Raw genomic sequence first — 25,028 nt, forward strand, 5'->3', positions numbered from 1 at the left:
CCTACTCTCTGTGACGGCTGGCTTTTCACTCTAGAGTGGCCATTAGGAGCAACTACAAACATTTTTGATTTCAGATATGGTCGGACAACACAACATAAGAACCAGCTGCAATACCCAAACCTTATGTCTGTACAGTTAAGGCATGCGGACCAGGTGAGGCAGCTTGCATGGTTCTGTCTGCAGGTAACAAAATCCATCTGCCAGCACCTCTAAAGCCCACTGATTAACATGCTATAGTTTGATTCTTTAATCTTGGTTGGTTGGTTGGTTGGTTGGTTGGTTGGTTGGTTGGTTGGTTGGTTGGATGGTTGGTTGGTTGGTTGGTTGGTTGGTTGGGGTTAGGCAGGCAGTGAGTGGAGACTTGAGGAAACTTCTGCTCCTGGAGAATAGTAGGCTACCGAGCATAGCTTTAGAACATACTTTGAGAAAACACCTTTTTCATGACGATCATATAACAGTGTAAAAATGGCATGACTTTATAGCTGGGAGAAGACGCTTGAGACTGTATGATGTGGGGTTCTTCGCCTTTTTTTTAGCTGTGGAGTAAGTGGGGCTGTAGCTCGTGCCTACCTGACCCTGACCTTTGCCTCTGCCTGTTTTTGCCTGAGGTTTGTAGACGGGTGTAGATTTATTTTTCCTCTGACAGCTTGCCGGTTACCGACCATGCCTGGACTCAGTAAAGAGCTTTTTGACTTTCACCTGCCTGTCCCTCAACTCTTGCCAAACTTCAGTGTCAGAGCCGTTACAGTTTACATAAATCCTTCTCTCTATACTTGTCTCTCACTTTCCATCTACTCACTTTTCCATGTTTTGTCTAAAATCTTTCCATCCATCCATTCCAGCAGTTCTTTTCTAGCTCTCACTCCTCCTGTCCTTCCATCATTTCAGCCTGCTCCCATCACTTACCATTTCAGGTACCAGACAGGCATAGCAAATAATTCTGCTACACTTTCTTCTTCTACTTACGGTTTTCTATATAGTAAAAACAAAATAAGCCAAAGAAACATGTTAGTTAAGGGTTAGATTAACTCTAGTCAATGTGAATAAACTCTGGCATGGTGTTGATGTGGTGTTTGGTTGATGGTGTTTTTACCAAGCTGTCAGTTAAACGAGCTGAGGATTTAACAGAGATCAGATGTCTCATTAGGCATTTTTCGAGGCACATTTATGATCACGCTTTGTCTCTTCACGTCTCCTTCACTCTGCTTGCCGTCACATCAAAGACAACAAATAACTAAAGAAGTCATGTTAATGGCAGGGAGCTCTACAGAAGTGCCTGGCCAGCACAGACAACTGAAAGGAAGCTATTTGCTGACAAATGGGATTTGGTGCTGGGCTTGAGCAGCATTAACTGGTGGGTTTTATTGGTTGAAGGAGCACGATATCATGGCGGTTTGCTTCTCTATGTCTCTCTGGCAAAGTGGATGACGTTGCAGGGAGCAAAGGCATTTGGTCACGCAAAGGTGCCGAGCGCTGTTAAACAGATGGCAGGAGACCAGTGAAGAGAGTGGCAATGGACAGCAGATGGAGAAGAGATCATGCAGGAGACCAGAGGAATGCAGTGTATATACACTACACACTGCCAGCACCCTGTCCCTGATCACAACACACATGCACTTGATGAGGCTATCTTCTAGTTTTTCATCATGTGCAATGTAAAATGTTGTGAGTGAGATTTATATTTGTACTTTATACTGCGCATTCTCATAAAAGATGAAGTGAGAACAGAATAGAACAGGTTTTCTTACTTGTCAGGGCACAGAAATGTAATGTAAGCATGTACTATATCCTGGAGACTGACGTTTTCATAAAGGGTATTTAATGCCCCATTCATCCCGCTTCTAAAACTGACAACAATGTACTCATCACTTAATGGTACAGCTTGGGATGATACATCATAAAATGTTGCAGCAACGGTAGTTTGAGGGTGAACCAATAGGGGGCAATGTTGTACAATAAAGCAGGAGGACAGAGCATATGGCTGTCATAGCTGAGTTACAGTCTGTACTGCACTGTCCAGGAAAGTGAGGTTCTGCAGAATGTCATCTCCATCTGGTTTCTCAAACCACTTTGAAACAATGAGACCATGTATTAATTCATTTAAACTGTTGGAAATATGTGTTCATTTATTTTCATTTAATTAATATGTTTTTAATCCTGTAATTCTCTCTTTCTTTTTTGCCAGATTCAGAAAAAAACTCTGGAAATGAACTTGAAGTCAGCGCTGACATCAGCATCATGTTACCAACAGAAGCTCTCAGTAATATTATCTAAATTACGTCAAAACAGATCTTAAACACAGCTTTAGTTGTTGTAAAGTTTTCAGTTGTCAGAGCTCGAAAATCAGCTAAATCACACACATGAATGACATGTTCTCATGTGTCCACCTTGTTTCATTTATTTTAGTTATTTAATTGGTCTTACTTGAATAGTCCGTCCTAAACTACATAAAAAAAACCCAGTAAATTAACTTGTCAAAACTTGCAGAAAGTTCAGCGATACAGATGGTGGCAGCCACCACAGGATGGCTAACACACCTAAACCCATTAACACAAAATACAGTGATAGCATAATAGCATCATTATAACATAAAAAGAGGCTTTACAATTTCCTTTTGTCCTTCCTAATTATAAATTATTTGCTTAATAATTATTTTAATCAGCCAATGTTGTGTTTAAAAAAAAAATATATATATATAAATAATGACTGTATTTCACTCTCAGACATCAACACAAGAGAGATATGACACCCTTTCCTAGAAAAGCACACTCTCAGGTAAAAGACGCAACATTGAGGAAAATATGAGTCGAGGGTCTTTGAATGAAAAACACCCATGAGAGCAGCTGCTGCGGCAGGATGAGTGAGAACGTAGGTGGGGGTGTGTGGGATGTTATTTGTATTGAACTAGGTAGTGTACTGCAGATCTTTTTTCAGACACAGCACGTCAATAATGGTTAATAATTATTTCAATCAGTCACTGTTGTGTCTAACAAAAATACCTGAAAAGTATTAAATACACTGTAGCTAATTCATTATCATATTCATCTCTAACACAGAGACTTAGAAAAGAAAAAGACACACTACATGATTCTACTTCACTCTCAGACATCAACAATCAGCAAGAGAGACAAAGCCCCCTTTTCTAGAAGAGCACAATTTCAGGTAAGAGAGTGTGAGAATGAGTTGAGGGTTTTTGAATGAAAAAACACCCACCCATGTGTTGAATTAGGTAAAGTGTACAGCAGATATTCTTTTCAAACACAGCACGTCAATAATGGTTAATGATTATTCAAATGAGTCAGTGTTCTGTCTGAAAATAATATCTGCAGTACAGTAAACCTAATTTGCAATTCATTCATTTAAAACAGAAAGACTTTGTAAAAGAAATAATAAAAAAAAGACACACTACATGATTCTATTTGACTCTCAGACATCAACAATCAGTAAGGGAGGCATAACCCCCTTTTTCTAGAAGTGCACAATTTCAGGTAAGAGAGTGTGATGTTGAGGAAAGTATGACTCGAGGGTCTTTGAATGAAAAACACCCATCCTGAGAGCAGCTGCTGGGACAGGATGAGTGAGAATGTAGGTGGGGATGTGGGGGCTTTGAAACCACAATAGGTAGGTAAGAGTCACGGGTTCACCTCCCCCTGCTCGAACAGTATGGACCTGACATCCTGTCTGTCAAATGCACAGACACACAGCAACACAGGGAGACAAGCAGACCCAGTCAGACTCCAGAACAAGCCAGCAGCTCCACGCTCTCTGTCAAGGACTCTTCATGTGAGTATAGCAGAGGTAAAGAGCAGCATTTTAAAGTGAGGTGACGCCATATGACAGGATATATAATGGCCAAAATACGTACACATTTGGGGCTGAATATTATATTGTGATATCAGGCAGGCAGACATTGAATTTCTAAATTAATAGCACAGTGAAAGGAGCTGTTCGTGGAAGCATTTTATAGCTGTTCTACTGAAGACAGAAAGAAACAGGTTACAAATGAATCATAATTTTTCCTTTAACTGAACTTCATTTCTGATCCTGACAAGAATATACATAATGAATGCTTCATAAATATTGTGAGAAAATATTTTTTATAGTCTGAATGAGGCCGACATATAATAATCTGTATTTTAAAACCTCCACTACGACATGTCATGTTTCACATCATTAACACTTTTTATATTAAGATCCTCATCAGGAAATAGTCTAAATAATACATTCATGTCAATTTTTTTTTTGCCTGAATCTTTTGCGCAAACAAGATCTCTCTAGTTCTTCATTAATAATCTCAGCCAGTCCTCTCTGCTGTCACTCTGTGTTATTGGAAGAGGAGTGTCAGCCATTACAGGCTTGGCAGCTGCACTGAGCTGCAACACTGATACTCTGTGGGAGTCAGATTATCATAGAGAATGATGGCGGCTTCAGGGGACTCAGGGAAGGGCCAAAGGGCAAGGCACTAACTCTCTGGCTCTGACATTACCCGAACTAGAAAGAATACAGTAATACTATAGCGCAGATTGCGGTGGCTACAAGCATACAACATACAACATGTTCTGTAAGGAACATTAAAAAGATAAAAATCCCCCAAAAACAGCTCGGTTCCCATAGGAAGTCGTTATTTTCCTGCCTGAGAATATGCAGCATATCTTGTAAGATTTTAATGAATTTCGACAATATGGATTTCACCGATAAAACCAAATTGAATCACTGGTGATTGGATTATAGAACAGCCCAAGAGATATTAAAAAAATTCACTAGCTGTTTTAATGGCCTTTTTACAAGGACCACAAATAAACACAATTTACATTGTTATATATTTCCACAGTGAAAGGGATCTGTTGAGAAAACGCCATCATCACTAATGTAAAAATGTAGGGTTTTATGTGTCTTCTAATCTGTCTGCAATTGTTCGGTGTTTTGACAGTGAAAATAGACGCCTGGGTGATATGAAACCGAACGAAAACCACAAGCATGTTGTGTGCAGAAAATGTTCTGCAGCGCTAAGAAAACGAAAATTAGGCTACATGAGTAGTTGGATAGACTGAACGTTGTAGACAAGCAACCTGGTTTGGGTGTTATCTCTCGCTTGATGAACGCAGATCTGGCCCTTTGCTCTCATTTGATTACTAACTCTGGTTTAAAAGATTTGCATGAACAGGTAAGAAGTGATCCGCTGCAGTAATAAAATAGATTTAAAATGTTTTTGTTTTTCGGCTAATACACTTACTGACTTTCGTTTTTTTATATATATATTAGCCCAATTATTTTAAAAGAATGAATTTCCAGCAGCGATGCAGATATGTTTTTATTAAAGTTGTTTTTCAGCGATGTGGACAGATAATAAGTTCCTCTAACAGCCTGTGTGCTGTTGCAGCCGCAGACTCTCGGGTGGAGGAGACACTTTGTTGTTTTGTTAAAGTCCCAATAGGCGGCGCTGCAGACTTGCATTCTGGGCACCAGCTCTCTGCAGCACAGACAACTGCAGCAGCTGAAAACTCCTGTCAGTCCTGCTGAACTCAACATTTATGAATTGCATATTTATGTTAAAAACGAAAGTTTTCCGCCAGTCGCTTTGTCATTCACATAAATTATAAGGTTGTTCAGGGAAATAACTTAACATGTCGTTTTGACATGTGAAAGGAGAAATATCAGTAGAGGTTTTTCACCTTTGATTTAAATATGGAGAAATACTTTCTTTAAATTTATATCCAATGAACTTTTCGGTGACTTAGCTTTGGATGGAAAAATTGATAAACATGTTCGTTTATTGACAACCTGCTGAAGTAGCCTCAGCTGCTCGTGTGCGTAAAGACACTTCTCTGCACATGCAGCACAAAGACTTTAACTTCTGACTCTGGCTGTCAAAAGTTAATTACTTTACACCTAAATCTGTGGCGAGAAACCAGCCTCAATCTAATTAACGAGCAGTCTAATTAATTTCATTTTCTTTGTCATTATTCATTAAATTAATTTTTAGAAGCACTGAAAAAATCTAAATACGAAGTTTGTGAAAATATGAGGAAGATTTTTTAATCTGCTTTAGAAAGAAATTAGTTCTGCTGACTGAGGTTGAAAAATGAATCCATACATGAAGCCCCTTAACATATTAGCTAATTCAATTGTACACATTTAATCAAATACAATAAAATATCAGGTTTTTTGAGAACACATTGGATGATACGTGTTGCAATACATCTATTAAATTATAATTACACGGGTAAAACTGTCTAGACAACCTGTACGATGCTTTCATCACGATTAGATGAGTCAGTTTTATTTACGTGTTTTCACACAATTTAAAGAAGAATATCAAACTGTGCAGAAGGAAAAAAAGAGCAGCTCATTGTCTTAAAAAAAGCAAGTGGCTTCATCTGTTTACTTTATATTTGTTCACCATGCTGCCGATATAAGGATGTTTTCATTTCTGTCACAAACCTCTGAATTTTTTACTCTTACCACAATGAAATGCAACGATTTAATGTGGTGGTTCTTGCATGTGCCCTCCATTCTAGCAAATGGGGTAGAATGGTTTTCAAAAATCTTGTAAGCGGCTCGAGTATCCAAAAGCACGTTTTCAAAAGCGTGGAGTTGGAGGAAAAAATGATCAGGGTTTCCTCCTGCGCTTCCAGTCATGTCTCCAAAGGACGGTAGGCCTATCAAACTTGGCTATATGGTATGAGAGGTGTCAGTGGAGGCAGGTTGAGCTGTACACGCTTCTCTACTATGGTCTGGAACCCTAGTTGCTATCCAAACACAAATAAACAGAGGAGGAACATTGGAGTTAATGATAGAGGACGGGGGGTGGAGGCGTGTCGGAGGGCGGGCTGAGCACTCCAGAGCCCCGGAGCCCTGAAAAGTGAAGGACCGGAGCGCATTACGCACACTTCAAGCCCGAGCTCCGGAGGAGACTCCCACGCTGCTGCTGCCTCTCCTCCAAACTTCTTCGTCTCTTTCCACAACTTGTCACATCTCTGCAAAGGTCCGAGACATCAGAGTGGGCTGCATGGCTACATGAAAGTTTCATGGACTTGGAACTTGGAAAACTTTTAGCGGCGCTTTATTGGAGCTCGTCGCCTCTATAGTTACTGTGGATTACTGACATACCGCAGGACCTTTGGCAGCTATTTATTGGGGGTAAGATTGTGTTTGGCAGGGTATATGTCAGTCTTTTGCAAGGAGGGAACCAGCTTCACTCAAATCACTTGTTGTAACTTTCTATCTGAGGAAAAGACTTCACTTTTAGGCGTTGAGCTGTAAACCAATGTTGTGAAATTGTCTGTAAAAATGTCAACTGTTCATGGACAGAAACTAAATCAAATGTTGTTTCTGAGGGTGCTTATTGCTTCGTGATAATCACCAGCTTGAGGTCATAGTTCATCCACGTTTTGACATCACTGGTCTCTGTCCATAGCACCTAACAACGCTGAAACAAGCAGTGGCCCTCGCGTTATAGACTTGTCACGACTTATAGAAATTTAAAACCTTCTGCCAAAGAAGGGATTTAAAGAACAAGACGAGGCACCGAGGCTGCTGTCAAAGTCTAAATGAAGTCCAGAGGTTTTTGAGGGGAGAACAGGTTGAACAAAGTTGTACCAATGGACAAAGAATAGCAAGTGCCTGCATAGTGACTTGTGTTTCAGAATTATACTTAAAGCAGTGTAGAAAGAAAGATAAGATCCTGTCAGTGAAACAAATAGAACGGCGTGACTGCAACAAGCGACTAGTTCTCCAGCTTGCATGAAATCAAATCTACAGAAACTTTCAGGTTCGCTAGGCTTTGTGGAAAAAATATGTTAAATGTGATTTCGCCTGATCAGTCAAAAACGATTGTAATCTGATTATATCATCTCCCCAAAAGAGAAAAAACATAGATTTTTCCTTCCAAATCTAAAGGTCAGCTCGCTGCTGCACCGCTGGCTCTCTGCCAGTCCCGCTTTCACCATCCGGAGTCTTGAACTTACACGATGGATTTTTTTTTTTTCTGTGTGGGAAAACATAACTTGCCATCCCCACAAACATGGAACCTGTCCGTCTCATTCCTCGCAGTCAGCTCACCTTATGTGTCCTACACTGTGGAGATTGACAGCTTCTGCTTTTATTTAAGGCAAACATTGCTCTGCATGAAAGTAGGTTAAAATGCCCGCAGGTTATTTGCTACCATGTTCTCCTGCCCAGGGGAAACAAAAACATGCAGCGTGAAATAAAACAGACCTAAAAAGCAAAATATTAGTGCCTATAAAATTTGCTGGCTACTACCCGCAACCATAAAAATAAAAAGCACATGCATTTCCAGAAAAGATTAAAATAACTTTCTTGTGGTTAATAGGCACCATTTGTGCGTTTTGCTCTGACTCATGTTCGTGCACTTAATAACATATTTGATCTTTGCTGGCAAAATTTCAAACTTCTACAAATCTACATACAGAGCACTTGTTTTGCATCGTCAAACATCAACTACAGCCTCAAACACAACGTGTCTTCTCTTATTACCTCGTGTGAGATTTAATGTTTAATTCAGAGGGAACTAAATATGTCAGTTACAGCATTTTACTCCCACGTAATTTAGTTACAATTTATGTGACTGATGTGTTTTCTAAAATTGCTTTGAAAGCATCTTTGTTTTTCAGGAAACAACTTTTCTTTTGCTATAATGCGTGAAATACATGTTTATATGATTTCAGTGGTTTTGCTTAAGACAAACGGGTTTTTTCATATCATACTGCTGCAGCTTTACATGTTGTTCAGTTTAATTACCTAATTACCTCCATGTTCAGTGCACGTTTTTAGGAATAAACTTACTAATTAATTTGCGCCCTATTCTGGGTTCAGATTGTTCATATGTGATACTGGAGGAATATGATCACTGCTGCCCTGTTAGATTCGACTACAAAATATGCAAACACATCTCTGTCAATAAAATATTTGTAGGTAGGCAAACAGGTGGTTTTTACTGTATCATGATTTCTAACTGAGGGTCACACTTTGTCTGCCTTTGTAACCACATAATTACTGGCTCTAATGTGGCATTTACACACGACGATCATCTTTTTCTCCCCAGGGTTTTCACCGTGTCCTCTGCAGAGGTCTGAGTCGAGATGGGGAGCAAAGCCCTGCACGCTCCGATCCCCCTGCACCCGGCCCTCCAGCTCACAAACTACTCCTTCCTGCAGGCCGTCAACACTTTCCCAGCTGACCAGCTACAGGGACTGTACGGCCTGAGCGCGGTGCAAACCATGCACATGAACCACTGGACTCTTGGTTACCCCCACATTCAAGGACTGAGGTCGACGATCACAGAGATGGCAGCCGCCCAGGGTCTGGTCGACCCCAGGATTCCCTTCCCAGCGATACCTTTCACAGCTGCGGCGCAGCTCTTCCACCCGAAACAAGCCGCCGTTGCGCACGGCGTCCCCTCGCTGCACAAGGACAGGCCGAGATTTGACTTCGCCAACCTGGCCCTCGCTGCCACTCAGGAGGACCCGCCGAAAGCTGCGGATCTGGCGAAGTTGGCGTCGGGACTAGGGGGGACCATCTCCGAGCTGAGCAAGCTGTCCCCGGAAAGAAAACCCACCCGGGGCAGGCTCCCGTCCAAAACTAAAAAGGAATTTATTTGCAAGTTCTGCGGCAGGCATTTCACCAAGTCCTACAACCTTCTCATTCACGAGAGGACCCACACAGACGAGCGGCCGTATACCTGTGATATTTGCCACAAGGCCTTCCGAAGACAAGACCATCTCAGAGACCACAGGTAAGACACATTTACGGAGCATGTATTAATTACGCACTGGGGTCAGACGGGGGTCTAAAATCCCCAGCAGCAGTCCTGACTCTGCAGGCGATTTAAATACAAATATATTTATTTCTTAAAATCACATCTTCACAATTGGCAATTAAAAACATATTCTTCATTTTAAACATAGAGACAGGCCCGTTCCCGGAGTTTTCTACATGAGGGCGCTAAAGCACTTTTATGTATCAAGTTGGACACACAACTTGCGCAGTAGAGATTTTTTGCCCTGTGACTCTGGGGTTTGTAAAAGCTACAAGAAAATCCATGCATGAGCAGACATTTGATTAAGTGCGATTTCTGTTTTACAGATACATCCACTCCAAGGAAAAACCATTCAAATGTCAAGAATGTGGGAAAGGATTCTGTCAGTCTCGAACTCTAGCCGTCCATAAAACCTTACATATGCAGGTAAGCTGGAAATATTAACAGTCACCACGATGTTATCCTCACCAAACTATGTCATACGTTATGATCATAATTCACCTATTCTGCACGGTCCACTGCATGCATGGGGATATTCATAAGTCTCACAAAACCATTGCGCCTGGGCAATAACCAAATTAAAACAAAAATGTGAGTGAGAAATACACATACAAGCTATATAAAAATTATTGTGTAAATCAGTGTGAGTTATAACTGACACAACAGTGGATTTAATTATTTTAGTTCTACACAATTAAAGGGAATAATTCTTTGCTTGCTTTAAATCTAAACAGGAGTCTCCCCACAAATGCCCCACATGCGGAAGAACCTTTAATCAAAGAAGTAACCTGAAAACTCACCTTCTCACCCATACAGACATCAAGCCCTACAGCTGTGGCCGCTGCGGAAAGGTGTTTCGGCGCAACTGTGACTTGCGACGGCACAGTTTGACGCACAGCCCACATCAGGACTACTAGCCTGGACAGACTAACAAAATAACAATGGACAAAAAGCAGGAAGACAAGTCAGAGACTCCTTCTACTTCTTCTTCTTCTTCTTCTCCTTTTTTTTTTTTGTGCAAAGACAATCTCCAAATCAGGACACGTTTACTGCAGCACAGTGTAGAGTGGAATTTGGTTGCACCTCAAGTGGGACAGCAGCGGAGCCATGGCCATGTCCAGCTTTCAAACCACCTGTAAATATCAAGACCATGTACATAATGTTGTTTTTTATTTTCTTTTCTGACCTTGAAATTATAAAGTTGTCAAAAACAGTCATAAGTTTAAAGTATGTTAAATTGTATTTTAGAAATAAATATTTCCATGATACATTTGCGTTTCTTCTGTTTTTATTTCTGTTTTTATTGCCTTGAAACACGAGACACCATGTTACAGCCCAAAAGCAATATTTAGATTAAGCCATTAACCATGCCCATTAATAGTCTATATGTTTACAGCCAGTAGGCAGCGAGAGCTTAATGTGGCTGAAATGTTGGGCTTTTTATAGTAGACCAGTAGTTATCAGTTGACAGGGAGCATGAATGACAACTGTTTAAGTCCTCCGGACCTGAAACTGATTCATTAAGCAGAAAGACAGAAAGTGTCATTGTGAGTTATCATCGATTTAAGAGTTCATTTTACATTTTATATTTATACACAAATGATGATCATGTAGTTATTACCTATGCAGCAGTGTCTGCCATCCACTTATTAGTGTTTTTGTATGTCTCAGCTCCATTTTTATTTTCAATATCTGGAGCTTGCAGAGGCTGATTAGTATTACATTAGCCGCATTAGCAGCCATATCACATGTCTTTATCTGCATCACCTCTGATATAATAATTGACCTGCAAAGCGGTAGAAGCAATCGTCAGCTCAAAGGAAGCTATTCAACCCAACGGGACACTGTCAACAGATTATTGTTTGGGAAATTATCAAGGTTAATTAATTCATCACTTACACTGAAAACAAGCACACAAATAAAAAAATCAGCTGTTTTGTTTTTTGACAAACTTTTCTGTTCGATCCTAACCTACAATTAGTGATCATATAATGTCAGTGCCACTCAGTTTAGGACAACTCTATTCTACAAATTCAAATCTGAGCCATCGGTTAAATGTTCTTTAAATTATTAATTTACACGGTATACATCAGATGAGCTCTTTGGACGTCAAACAACCAGGTTTAAACAGATTTGTGTAATTACATAAATACATTTCAAGATTTGGATTTCATCCATCTAACCTTTGATCGGACCACATTGCGCTTGAATATTAACCATGAGAACTGCGGCCTGTGACAGGATGAGCTGATCTCTAATCCTTTTATATTATTATTCGCTGAAGTAAGACTGTCTGCCCCCTGATTCCCTCCTCCTCTGTCTCTCAGTGCTGGCCTTCAGGCCTTCTGTTTCATGAGTTCACCAGCCATCACTTGCTACTGAAGACTCATTTAAAAGCCCGATTTTCACCTGACAGTGCAATTAGTTGCTTGAAAAAAATTTCATTTATCTTTAATGGGCTCGAAAATAGGGTCTGGAATAAGTGGTTACAATAACAACAAGGCGCTCATTGCTGCTCAAAGGCCATTAACCAAGACCCAGTTTATTACGCACTGCAGGCTAGTATTTTCCTAATTACTTTCTAAATGGAAAGGCAACAAAGTCAGAGCAGAGCAAGCTCATATTTACTAAAAGCAAGTGAGCTACATAATAATACCAAAAATAATTAATCACTCTCAATCACCATAGAAATGAAAACCGACAAACGATGGAAATATAAAAACATGAATTAGGCAATGCACATGCGATATAATACTACTACTACTACTACTACTACTACTAATACTACTACTAATATTAATAATAATAATAATAATAATAATAATAATATAGATGTACAACATAATGTATATCATTATTATCAATAATATTATTAGTAGTATTTATTTTATTTTATTTGCATTATTTGATAAAGTTACTCCTAAAATTTGTCTGTGTTATCACGCCATGAACTAATTCAATTAGTAAAAATTCTAATCCATTTAAATAAACGAAAAAATTCTGAAGCCTGTGACCTATACTGTTATACTGAAGGCGACTAATAAGTGGCCTCTCTAACTAATGATGTAGAGGTAGGACCTATGTATAACAAAAATGTAATTTCAAGAGAAAATACATTTTCAACAATTTTAGAGTCCTCTCACATGAGAACAAAACAAGGCTGCATTACAATTTTAGTCTTTTAGCTCGTCTGAATTTGTTTTTAATGTGTCGAGGCCTTGACCGATGAAAACCGGATCTTGTTCAACAAGTTAATCTATTTTTTTTTAACTCGAATCTATCTGTTAGTATATATAGTCCTACTGGAAATATTTTCCCGCAGTGTGAAAACCAGAAATTGTATCTGTTCCTGACGATCACATAGTCTAAATAGAACAACCATAAAACAAAATATGTCCTCATTTTTAAACGTATCATTGTCCTAAACGGCTTAAATCATTAAAAGGTCCCGCATTAGTTTGTACACCTCCAAAATACTAGAATGATGCGAAGAATATAGGAAGTTCTTTATTAGTCCCACAGTGAAGAAATCTGCAGTGATACAACTATATTGTGAATACGTAGTGGTCAATTAACTAAATTGAACTCTTGTCAGCAGGAGCATAAGACTGAGTGAATCTGGAGAGAAAGTGTGACGTGATATCAAGTAGGCTAGTTTACTTCCTAGATCACATCTCCCATTGAACTGACTTCAGAATAATCACTGTGATAGTGAGTGCGCGCTTGTACACATGCGTTGACGCACCCACGTACACAGTGGGCAAAGAGTGGACAGTCACTTGGTGAACTTCAACGGTGCATTGTGTCATCAGGAAGCTTTATCTAGCTGGCAAGGGAGAGACTGCACTGACGGTAAACATTACATTCCACACCTCGGGAGTAGGCAGAGATAACTGGTTAGAGTAATACTGAGGTCAGGTTAAGCATCATAAGACGTGAATGGTTAGAGGTAGGGTTAAGGTTAGGTTCAGGTTATGGTAAGGGGAAACACATATCGAAACAGACTCCATTTCCCCCAGAATACACAACTCCCAAAGCACTTGGATCTGACACCAACCCTGCACTGACTGCAGGCCGCTGTGCTCCACTGACCCCCCATGGCCTGTGACAGACACCTACTTTTTCCATTTCATCTCCACTGCCCCTATTGACATCATTTGAAAATTCCATTATAGTTTTCTAAGCTTTTCAATCATTTTGATTTATTGGTTATGCAGGTTATGACTTTTTTGTTTGCTTTAATAGCTAGTAATTTCACTACTGCCTTGCAATAAAAAAAGTAGGCTATCTAAGTGGCAACACTATTAATATTAATTCATTGCAACTTTGGAAACAAAAATGCAAAGAGAAAAAGATTTGACATAGTCAAAGAGAACCTTGGCTGCAAAAAAGACAATAAAGACAGAGCTTAACCCTGTTATTCATAAATTCTGATATTATATTTGTTTATTAGGCCATGTGATTCATGATCCAACGGTCAACCACTATTCTAAAACAACAAATAAAGAATGATCAAATTTTGATTGCCTTTTACTTCAGCATTCATTATATATGTTATCTACCATTGCAGTTTAATTTAATTTTGTAGGACATGGCCTATTGAAAAAAATCACAAAAAAGTAGCATACACACTAACAATAGTCAGGTGCTGTCCATTGTGAAGTTTATTCTCTACTTTCTCAGCAAAGGTGAGCTTCCACGGCCATATAAGGGCTAGGGCATGCGAAAGAAACCAGCAATATCACGTGGAATGATGCATTCGAGAGCTCCTCGTAAATCCTCTCTTACACAAAGAAATTTCGTGTTGTGACTGCTGTCACCGTTTGATTAGACATACATAACATAACAACGTAACGTAGCATAAGATATCTGCTACTATTCCATTACATTCAACTGGAATTATGGCACCTGATGCTGCAGTAACTGAATTAGAACGATATAACGTGCATCAGGTATTTACTTGACGCTCTCATGGATTTATTTCTAGCCGTGTCCGAAAGCGACCCTCTAAATATCACGTCACCCAGTCACGTATCACTGGAAATGTATAGTGCCTCGCTCGCCACTATTTTGGATAATTTTAGGTCGTGTATGTATACTGAACTGTGAAGCTCAAATGTCCTACAGAATAAAAAGGCAACACCAGGGCATACGGAAGCCCCGTTGGTGTTTACTCATGACGTTTGTGCAGAAGCCGTTGAGAGATGTAGCTAACGGCAACGAGATGAATAGGTTATATTAAATATCAAACTCAAGAAATTTCTCCAGGATACAAGCGGGAGTCAAGTAAGGAGAGGCTTTTCTATTTTTACCAGTGGCCACACGTTTTAGTCATGTCAAACGAACGAACTTAGGACGACTTCTTTTCAGTTAGCTTAGCTTCTTTGCTCTGCTGCTGTGGTGTATATAGCTAGAATGACAGGAGAACATAGCTAGCCTCTCTTGGCGTTCACTACTTCGCAGTAAGTAAAATTCCTTACTATATAGTAATGCACGGCTTCATTTAAAACACCAAGTTATATTTAGTTACATTGCTATACATTTGGACACAGAATAACAAACTACTGCTGGCATTTTCCCCGCAGTCGCAAGCATAAAAAGTGAAGTCACATTAGCATGCTGGCTAATTAAGGCACCACTGTAAATTATAACAAACTACTTATAAGACTTACAAGTCACTTAAAAGTCAGTTAAAACTTGAACTGCAACCCACCCAAATAGAGTTATTGGTCTGTCTAAGTGTAAATGTCAATCAAATGTAGTCAAACCTTAAATATCCCTAGATATAACTTACAGTATAGTTAGTCTTCAAATACATATTTAATGTTTATCAAACTTTGGTGTCAGGATACGTTTACAGAGTGCCAATTAAAGAGCATTTCTCCTGTTTAGTGAGGATTAAAACCATAACAATGTGCACAGTTTACTATAAAATTGTAACATACAGTTTACTGCTGAATTTCAGCATGAGGCTAATATGAAACGGTTATTATAACCTCAATTTGATATATTAGTGGAATATGAGCTTATAGTGCTAGGCCTTTTTCCAACAGATGTTTTGACTTGTCATTACAGGAAAAGCACAGGTGTACCTAATAGCTTTAATTATGGCTCCATTCCATTTAAGCGTCCCAATAAACTGTGCCAGTAAGATGGCATTCACTGTACTTCTGCCTAGGAACTGATGCACCTGAATGTAATGCAGCCACTGTTCATGTAATTATCTACACCTGCCCACTTGTGCTTTTCAAAATATCTGCTGTGAAAAAAATGTTTGTTCTCTGCTGAAGTGTTAGAAGCAGTTGAGTCATAATGGCAAAAGGAAATTTAATACATTACTGCTGTAGTGTACAAATAAACACAGTGTTGAATTACATCACAATGTTCTGTTCAATGTTTTATGTGTGTTCAGGACAGGGACAAGATGTTGGAGTCCTATGTCACACCGCTCCTCATGAGCTATGTGAACAAGTATATTAAGAATCTTAAGCCATCTGACCTGCAGCTGTCTCTCTGGGGAGGAGATGTGGTGCTCAGCAAGTTGGACCTGAAGCTGGATGTGCTAGAACAGGTACTGTATACACAAGGTAAACCCTGCACTCTAACTTTCTTTTACAAAACCATGGTAGGCAATGTGGTTATTTTGTTTGCAGGAAGGCCTCGCAGTTCTGATGGATTATAGTTATGAGGTAGTGCTCAGTGCTACTAGCGGGAAAATTATTAACCAAAGTGGTTTTGTAACCATACACACTGAATGGTCCACCTTTTGAGATGAGATGGAGGTTAAGACGGTTATCAATCATGGCTATTTAAGAAAACAGAGACAATTTAATGAATATGAGTTTAAATATCAATATGCGTTTTTGGAAAATTTCATATTGAAGGTTAAAAGTCTTATCTGGTGTGAACACTTTTATAAGAAGCCAGAAGTATAATGTTGCCATGGATTGAGTGAGTTACACCGTGGGCTGCAAAAAAAAAGTTTGCCAAGTTAGCTTTTAACAGTTCCTTTTTGCAGTGTACCATTGGATATACTGACAACTATCACTGAATGAGAATTGAAAACCTGATCATTCTCAAGCAGCTTCTGAAGCATTTCAATTCCTACCTAATTATGGATCTTTTCTCGTAATTATGAGTCACTTTAATGTAATAAGGTCTTCAAATGTTTTTTTCTTTTGTGAATGCAATGTACTTCCATAGCTAGCATTTAGTAGACATGACAGTGCTAACATTGCTAAGTGCCTTTACAATACAATCAAATTTTAGATTTTTTTACTGACAACATAAAGTAAAACGGCTGGAAAGCAATGAATGAATGGAGGAGCATGTGCCCCACTAGAATATTTTTTAATTCAGTTGAGTCTACATCTTAACTACAGCATATGTGCACCAATCGGCCACAACATTAAAACACTGGTCTTAATGTTGTGTCTGATCGGTTTAGTATAGTTAAGGTCTGTTGCTTTTACTAGAATCAGAAAAACACTTACAGGCACACACACAGTATCTTTATGGTCATTTTGGGAGAGGTTTGATAGATTTACTCAGATATTTTGCTCTGCAGTGTTATTTTGACACAGTGTTCTTTTTTTACGCTTGTAATGTCTGGATTAGATCAATCTACCATGAGTTAAAAGAATTTTCTCTTGAGTGGATTCTGACTGCTTCTGAAGAGCAGACCAAAACACTACCTAACCCAACAGAGATTGTGATGAAAGTTCTTATTGGAAGCAGCTTTAAGCCAACAGACAGTGGGAATTGTGTTAGCATTTTGATGTGTAACGCTATGTCAAAACTTTGGCAATTGTCTTTCCTTTGTTTTATTGCATTTCATTTAGACAGTACCACTTTTAAAATGTGCCATTAGAGATCATTTTCTTAATATAAAGAGTAAATTTTAGTAAAACATTGTGAGGATTATTGAGCAGACACACTGTAAATCCATGACAGCTTTTCCTCAGAAATATGTTTGGTTATTAGTTTTTTGGCTTACACTTACAGAGGAGGCATGTTAAGCCTGTGTGTAGGCAGTCTGGTTTCATGGGACTCATTCTCACACAGAGTAGTTCAAGATGCAGAACAGTGATTTGTCTGCCTCTGAGAAAATCTGACTGATTTTGTTAAAAGCGTGACCTACATGTAATCTGTAGCTGTTGTTTTTACTGTCCTCTCATCTTCAACTATTAGTTGCAAAGTGCTGTTTAGAAAATGGATGGATTAAGTGTCCAAATAGTCTTGAAGCCTTAACTTCAATGTTGTCTGTATTGCATAAGTAATACTGGTAAAAATTATTCTAATAGTTATCTGTATCCTTTTGTATCTCTGCATATTTATAGGAATTGAAGCTACCCTTTACATTCATGAGCGGTCACATCCATGAACTGCGTATCCACGTACCCTGGACCAAGCTGGGCTCAGAGCCTGTAGTTATCACCATCAACACCATGGAGTGCATTCTCAAGCTGAGGGATGGAGCTCAGGTTAGTTCTTTACTTTAATGAGACACAGTATATTCTTGATTCCTCCACAGGGCCAAAACAGGGCTGGCCAGATCTTCCTGTTATTTATGTGAAATTCCTCCTCACGCCAAAGTTAAGTTTTCTCATTCCTTTTTATTTTTTGTGTTTCCAAGAAGTTTTGTAATGGCCTTTGTTTTGAATAAACAAAGGCAGACTTTTTTTTAACAACTTGTTGAGATTTCTGACCCTGGCAAGCTTGGCAAGCTTCACCCTTTAGTGGAGTTGCTGTGACAAAGGCTTACTGTAATTCTGACCAGGTATAAAATCACATTAAGAGAAACTATAACCTGCTAAATTGTTCAACGTTCTAAATACAGTTCCACTTATGTGGTTTTGTATTGCATAAAATATACAGTGCATTCACAAAATATTCAGACCCCTTTCACATTTCACATTTTGTAATGTTGCAGTTTTATGCTAAATAAATATATATATATATATATATATATATATATATATATATATATATATATATATATATATATATATATATATATAGATAGATAGATAGATAGATAGATAGATAGATAGATAGATAGATAGATAGATAGATAGATAGATTCAGATTCTTTGCTACACCATCATCTTTGAGATGTTTCTACACCTTGGTAGGAGCCTACCTGTGCTAAATTCAGCTGATTGGAGATGATTTGGAAAGACACACACCTGTGTATATAAGGTCTCACATCTGACAAGTCAGATCAGAGCAAAAACCAAGCAATGAGGTAGAAGGAACTGCCTGCAGAGCTCAAGAGACAGAATAGAAACACAAACAATTACTGCTGCATTGAAGGTTCCAAAGAGCACAATGGCCTCCATAATTATTAAATGAGAGAAGTTTGGAACAATATATTTGGCAGCAATCAGAGAGAGTAAGACAGGTGAGCAAGAACCCGATGGTCACTCTGGCTGAGCTCCAGAGTTCCTGTGTGGAGATGGGAGAAACTTCCAGAAATCCTGTCTCTGAGCTTTGCCTTTGACCTATGGCTTGGTTTTTGCTCTGATATGCATTTTCTGTTGTGAGACCTTATACAGAGGGGTGTGTGCCTTTCCAAATCATGTCCAATCAATTTAATTCAGGTGGACTCCAAAAATGTCATAGCAAAGGGTCTGAATACTTAGTTTCAAAATTCTGTTTTTGCTTTGTCAGTATGACAAAGCAAAGATAAAAGATAAATTATGATTTGGATTGTTATCGTATTTTCAAAAGCTTGCACATTGGCAGGTGATGTAATGACAGAAATGAGGAGCACATTTTGAATTTGGAGATGAAAATGTGTTGTCATCCATACTACCAGAATTAAGTATTTTCAAATACTCTCTCAATTTAGCAAGATAACTGTCTGGCTTTATTTTTGAATATATAGATTCCAGCACATATATCAGATGCTGTTTTCTCTGTATTTTTGTTATTTAAAAATGGTTGGTTCTACTTTGCCATTATAGTTTCCCTTCACTGACCAGAAATATTCAGAGAAACTCTGAGGTGAGGAGACTTAACTGAATTTGATCAATACTATTTACTCTGCCAACTCCATCTTTAGCCTGTCATTGTTCTCTGTTTTATTCAGTGAACAGTGCTTCTCATGAACAAGATTTGTTTCACATCTCTTTCAAATCAGATTGCTTAAAGGCACAATGTAGAGTTTCTGACCTGTAGGAGTGCTATGGAGCTATTTTTTTTTTTAAATGATTGAGTATCCATTTTGTGTGTCTCATGAGCAATGCACTAACAAAGACAGAGAAGAAGAGGAGGAGGACTGCCAGGTAGTAAACATAGATGTAAATGTTTCAGTTTTCTAACTTCTAAGACAAATCATCTTTGCAAATAGAAGGAAGAAAATACATTCACCATGGTTGTAAGATCTCAAAACATGCAATGTATTTTGATGAGTGACACAGAATATAAACAGAAACTTTTTGTTAAGTAGAAAACTCCACAGGGCACCCTTTAAGCAACAAGAGTGAGATTTCATCCTTGTAGATTATCAATAAGAAATGTGACTTTAAGCCCTGCCATGCATCATCAAGAGCATAAATCTGAGAACAGTTATCCTAAGAGAAATATTCATATTATTGTATTTAGTTTAGTCATAAATAATTTCATTTTTGAAGTGTGGTATATGGAAGGCATTTTTCTTAGATTTAGTTTTGGATAAGAGCCTGCTTCTACCTTTGCCACCCATGCAGTTTGTAAAATTGAAAGTGTAACTCAGCACTGGCCCTTTATGGGGAGGTTGAGGTTTCAAGGCCAGATGTCGCAGAAGAAACACATTTCAAGGGAAGTCAATTACAGCTAATTACATAGACTGCGGCAAAAAGATTTGTAACACTTGAGCTGCCCAGAACTAATGGTAAATATCATACTATGCAGGTGGCTACTGCTCATGCGATCAGGTTTCTAGTTCAATGGAAATTTAAACTTGTTTTTTGTGCTTCATATACAGCTTAAACCCACGTACCAGTAACGGTGCTGGTGTAATGCATGTAGTCTCAAAACAGCTGTTTGTTACAGATGTTGTCTAAAAGGTTTCTAGTCAAGAAAAGATTTTTGGTAAATTGCAAATGACATTTGGACAAATAATTCAGTGGTATGTACACCCATGAGACATAATTTGGAGCAAAGCCAGACGTACAACAGAAGTCCTTCTAGCGTGTGGAATTTAAATGAGCTGCTACACTTCTGAGTGGGAGGCAGCAAGCTGACTACTGTGTTCTTAAACCAAGAAAACAGCCAGTTTTTTTAATATACTTTGAATCGGTGTAATTCAGTAACTTGTATTACCTTGAGTTCATCTTTCTTACACATTCAGTATTGCTAGAATGTCATCTCTGTGGGGGCAGTTTCCCACTTTAGGCAGCCCAAAAAGAATTTCCTTGATTGAAGGAAAAGGTCTGTAGGCTTTTGTCACATTAGTCTTACAGAAACAAGATTATATTTCTCTGGAAGTTAGATATCCTATTCATATACATGTCAGGCCCTGGTCCAGTTTTAATCAGATCCTAGCAGGGATGCAGGGAGTTTGGCATAGGTGCATGCATAACTTGGGCCATGACAGTTTTCCTTGAAGCCCTCAAGTAATTTGGGTTATGGCCCACAGGACTTTAAAAAGAGTTGATCTGTGAATGGAAAATCTTGCACTTTAAGTTTAGTAGATTACTAGTGTTTCTTTTGTCCAGAAGAGACAGGAACTTTGTGGTGGGCCTCATGTGGCCAGAGTGTGGAAATGATAAATTATATCATTAATATGGTTTGTTTTCATAATTACTGTTAAAGTCGGCGCGCTGGCCTGTAAAAACATCCGTACATCTTTTGAAGTTCATTAAGCGTTGTGTAACTTGACCGGAATTATTTGGACCTTTTTAATGTTCGTGTTTCCCCTCGAGAGGAACTTGGTAATATTAGGGATATTGAGATTGCTCAATAGGACCCATCTGCAAAGCACCAAGAGCAGCTCACAATTATAGTTTCCAGCAAATGTGGAAATTTAGGAGTTCAGCAGCAGTTGGAGATTACAGCTCCCGCTGACAGTGTAATTGCCTAAAATAAGCTGTAATGAGGACTTGTAGTGCAGAAAGTATGGTAATAGAAAAAAATGTTGTCAACTTGTTTTGACATTAATTTTACAAACTGGAGGCCATTTAAAAACAAAATTAGTTTTTATATGTGAGTTATTGTGTCCTCAATTCGCATGGTGCTCTGATGCGAGCTTAGAAATCTTTCTTGTATTTCTTATGGTATCAGTGCAACTTGCATAATTTCAAATTTAAACCGTTTACACCGTTTACATGCTTTCTTTAGTGTACATATCTGTACACCACTAGTTTTCAGATTTATTGCACATTTAGCTTCTGCCTTTTATATTTTCTGTTCAGTTTAAGTTCAAAGTTTTCTTGTAGGCTAGTTCTTGTATGAGTACAGTTAATGTTAATTAGTTTGTACATCTCCAAGTGAAATTAGACTAAGCCCTGGTCTATGCTTAAGAGCCCAATGTATGTAACAGGAGATTTGTCATGAGGATGAAAGGGTTTTGTAGTAGTCAACTTAAACCTATTTCTTCTTGTGCAAAGACACACTCAGTGTGTCCACTCTGGAGTTACTTGATGTGAATGAATGGTTTGATCTGAGCTCACTCTAAATTAAAAAGGCATCTAAAAATGTCAATAACTGTACAGGATAAAACAATGGTTTTTAAATCTGTCATTCTATATACAGAACCTGTATGGAAACTGGAGTTATTAATAGAACTCATAAGGTATCCATCTACTATCTCATTTGCCCCATGGAAATTCCATGGAAGGAGTTAGCAGCGACCAGTTTTACCAGCTTCACACCAGACTCTTCACATTCAGCACAAATTTTTCTAATTTTCTTCATCAGGTGTTGTCATTTTTTCATTTGTTTTCAGCTCAGATGTGGTGGACTAAAGCTGGTATGTGATTCTGAGCATTTGGTTTAGGGCATTACTGCCCTCGAGCTTCCCCCTGTAATGAGGAGATGGTTAAAACCTTTGGTAGGAGAATTTATTGTCTGGCTGTTTTAGTAGTTTTGTTCATGTATTTGTAACTAGTTGTAGTAATAACAGACATTGGCAGGACTGAACTGAGGCTTTAATGAAAGACCTAACAGCTAACATTGATGTAATGTTGCAAAATTACGGGCACATTTTCTTTTTTTCTTGACATCTTGGTAAACTGCTCCAGATGTTGAGGATGAGGTGTGATCAGCAAAGACAGAGAGGAACTGGCTGGATAACCGTTACAGTGGATCATAACACTCTCAGGCACTCTTTATTTTTTACGAGACAAAGATAAGGGCTTGGGTTTACTGAGGAGAGCCTTTCTGGTTTTGGCTCAGCTCGCTGCTTGATCTGGGAGTTTTATGGCCGCTGAGTGCATTTGCCACTGATGTGGAGGTTCTGATTGATGCATTGCCTCAAGATGATTTGGGGAGGTGCCTCTGAGACTTGTTGGTTTGGCATATGGTCCAACTAGGCCCTTTCTTCTGTTAGATTTCTTCCAAACTATTTTTAGGACTTTGCACCACTAAACCTCATTGCTTCTAAATAATGGGTAATACATGTGAATTAGGAAACCCCTTCTTGAAGACTTCTTAAAAACCCCAAGTTGTTATTCCATCACTTAATCTACCACCTACTAGACAAAAGAATGCTGCTTTGAATTTGGAAGTCAATCAGAAATCTATAGATGTGATACATTTATTTTGAATATGAAATATTAAAACACTTCAGTTGCTTCCCTGTTGTGGAGTTACACTCTGGATGCTGCTGCTTTAATATGTGGTTTTGCCACCCAGAGGTTGTATCCACAACCCACAAATAGGAAACCTACTAAATAGGAAGATGTTGCCAGCTTCTGTGTGGAGACTGCTGTAGTGGTGTATTGTAGTTATGCTCTGCTCTGTGGTTTAAGTTGAAATATGTAATTTTCTTTGGCAGTGAATATATTATACAGTGACAATGAAAAACACGAGGACTGTATTGTTAGAATTCTTTCTTTTAGTAAAACATTAAACATGCAGTCAAATGTACCTTCACTGTCAGCCTCCATAGTGTGTCTCCTGACAGAATGAGATCCAGTCTGTTTGTGCCTGTGCAACTCATCTTTCACAAGTCAGAAAACATAAAGGGAAAAAGTTAAACAAGTAAAAGAAAACAGCCTGTGGAAGTATGCAATCAGATAGCACAAACTGGATAATCTCTGTCCCAATGCCATCCGGAAATCTTGCCTTTGATTCTCCGGCTCGCAGGGAGCAAATGGCTTACAGAGATTGCACCATAAATCTGTCTGATCATCAGCTCAGCGGGGCCTTGTCTTCAAGACGGAGGAGACAGAGGGCGAAGACATGGAGCTTTGGCGAATCTATTTTCCTTGAATCCAACCCCCCGAAGCAGTAACAAAACCCATCTCTGACTGTAAATAATAAAAAGATGGAGTAATGTTGGCACACTGCAGATTCCTCAGGCAGGTTGGAAGCCAGAGCATGCGTTCTGATGAGAGACAAAGAGAACTGTAGAGAGACAGAAGAAGACTGAATGTTAGAGTGTATGAGCTTGGAAGTGGTCATGAAAGTTTCTATGTGTGTAGGTCTCTATATATGTGTTTGTATTTGGCCATTTTGTCATAAAAAATTGCGTCATTTTCATAGCTTTGAAGATCTTCATGTAAACCTCTCCAAAAAAGCTCTCATCCATTGTTCGGTTTGTTTTATGACCCATCTACAAATTTGCCTTCAAACAACTGCCTCTTGTACTGAAATATGACAGAGGGTGGGGGATGATGGTGCCCATGCTGTATTTGTCTGTCCCCTCATTCAAGTTCTTAGTATAGTCTGACCCATTGCACTGGTCTCTGTTTGGAATTCCAAACTGATTTAAAGCATCTGCAGAAGGCTATGCACAAGTGTGTAATTCCAGTGGAGAGCCTTGCACCCAGCCACCATTGCCTGTGAGTCAGCCAAGGCTACACAACCCACAGCGTTGCACTGCTTTGTCTTTGAGGTTTGGTGGAGGGTTACTTCAGCTCCTCAGACAGTCGTCAGACACAGGAAAGCAGTTGGGGGGGGGGGGGATTAAACCCATCAGCTTCCTTCATCCAATGAGTCAACTGGTGATCCATACACTCTGGGCAGCCGCTGCCTCTCCACTGTTAATCCCCACTCTCGGGCCATCCGGACTACAGCAGTCCCTCAGTGGAACCTATTACTA

General features: G+C 39.0%; 2 protein-coding genes across 6 annotated transcripts in view; both read left to right on the forward strand.

Annotated features, from left to right (window-relative positions):
- Positions 1-3,707: 3,707 nt before the first annotated feature.
- osr2 (odd-skipped related transciption factor 2) lies at positions 3,708-11,046 on the forward strand. Of its 3 annotated transcripts, none has more exons than XM_056381581.1 (4): positions 3,708-3,783; positions 9,065-9,754; positions 10,105-10,204; positions 10,513-11,046. In XM_056381581.1, the coding sequence occupies exons 2-4, from the start codon at positions 9,102-9,104 to the stop codon at positions 10,693-10,695; spliced, it is 936 nt and encodes a 311-aa protein (XP_056237556.1). In that variant the 5' UTR covers positions 3,708-3,783; positions 9,065-9,101; the 3' UTR covers positions 10,696-11,046. The 3 variants fall into 3 exon arrangements, with proteins under 3 accessions (XP_056237556.1, XP_056237555.1, XP_056237557.1); XM_056381580.1 differs by lacking the exon at positions 3,708-3,783 and adding an exon at positions 6,911-7,140; XM_056381582.1 differs by lacking the exon at positions 3,708-3,783 and adding an exon at positions 6,911-7,140 and having other exon boundaries at positions 10,595-11,046.
- Positions 11,047-14,946: 3,900 nt separating this feature from the next.
- LOC130172703 (intermembrane lipid transfer protein VPS13B-like) overlaps positions 14,947-25,028 on the forward strand; it is a 322,841-nt gene continuing 312,759 nt past the window's right edge. For 2 of the 3 annotated variants that reach the window (XM_056381576.1, XM_056381574.1), the window contains exons 1-3: positions 14,960-15,240; positions 16,191-16,349; positions 18,118-18,261. In XM_056381576.1, the coding sequence (XP_056237551.1) occupies positions 16,203-16,349; positions 18,118-18,261 (291 nt within the window). In that variant the 5' untranslated portion in view covers positions 14,960-15,240; positions 16,191-16,202. Of the gene's footprint in view, positions 15,241-16,190; positions 16,350-18,117; positions 18,262-25,028 lie in introns of all 3 variants that reach the window. The other variant, XM_056381575.1, reaches the window with a different exon arrangement.

This window comes from Seriola aureovittata, chromosome 7, assembly GCF_021018895.1.
Source record: "Seriola aureovittata isolate HTS-2021-v1 ecotype China chromosome 7, ASM2101889v1, whole genome shotgun sequence".
NCBI classification, from domain to species: Eukaryota; Metazoa; Chordata; class Actinopteri; order Carangiformes; family Carangidae; genus Seriola; species Seriola aureovittata.

Excerpts from the sequence above, each read along its gene's own strand:
- osr2 (XM_056381581.1), top strand. The coding sequence starts at position 9,102 with ATGGGGAGCAAAGCCCTGCACGCTCCGATCCCCCTGCACCCGGCCCTC. Across the intron at positions 9,755-10,104 it reads GACCATCTCAGAGACCACAG|ATACATCCACTCCAAGGAAA; the intron begins GTAAGACACATT and ends TCTGTTTTACAG. Across the intron at positions 10,205-10,512 it reads ATAAAACCTTACATATGCAG|GAGTCTCCCCACAAATGCCC; the intron begins GTAAGCTGGAAA and ends AAATCTAAACAG.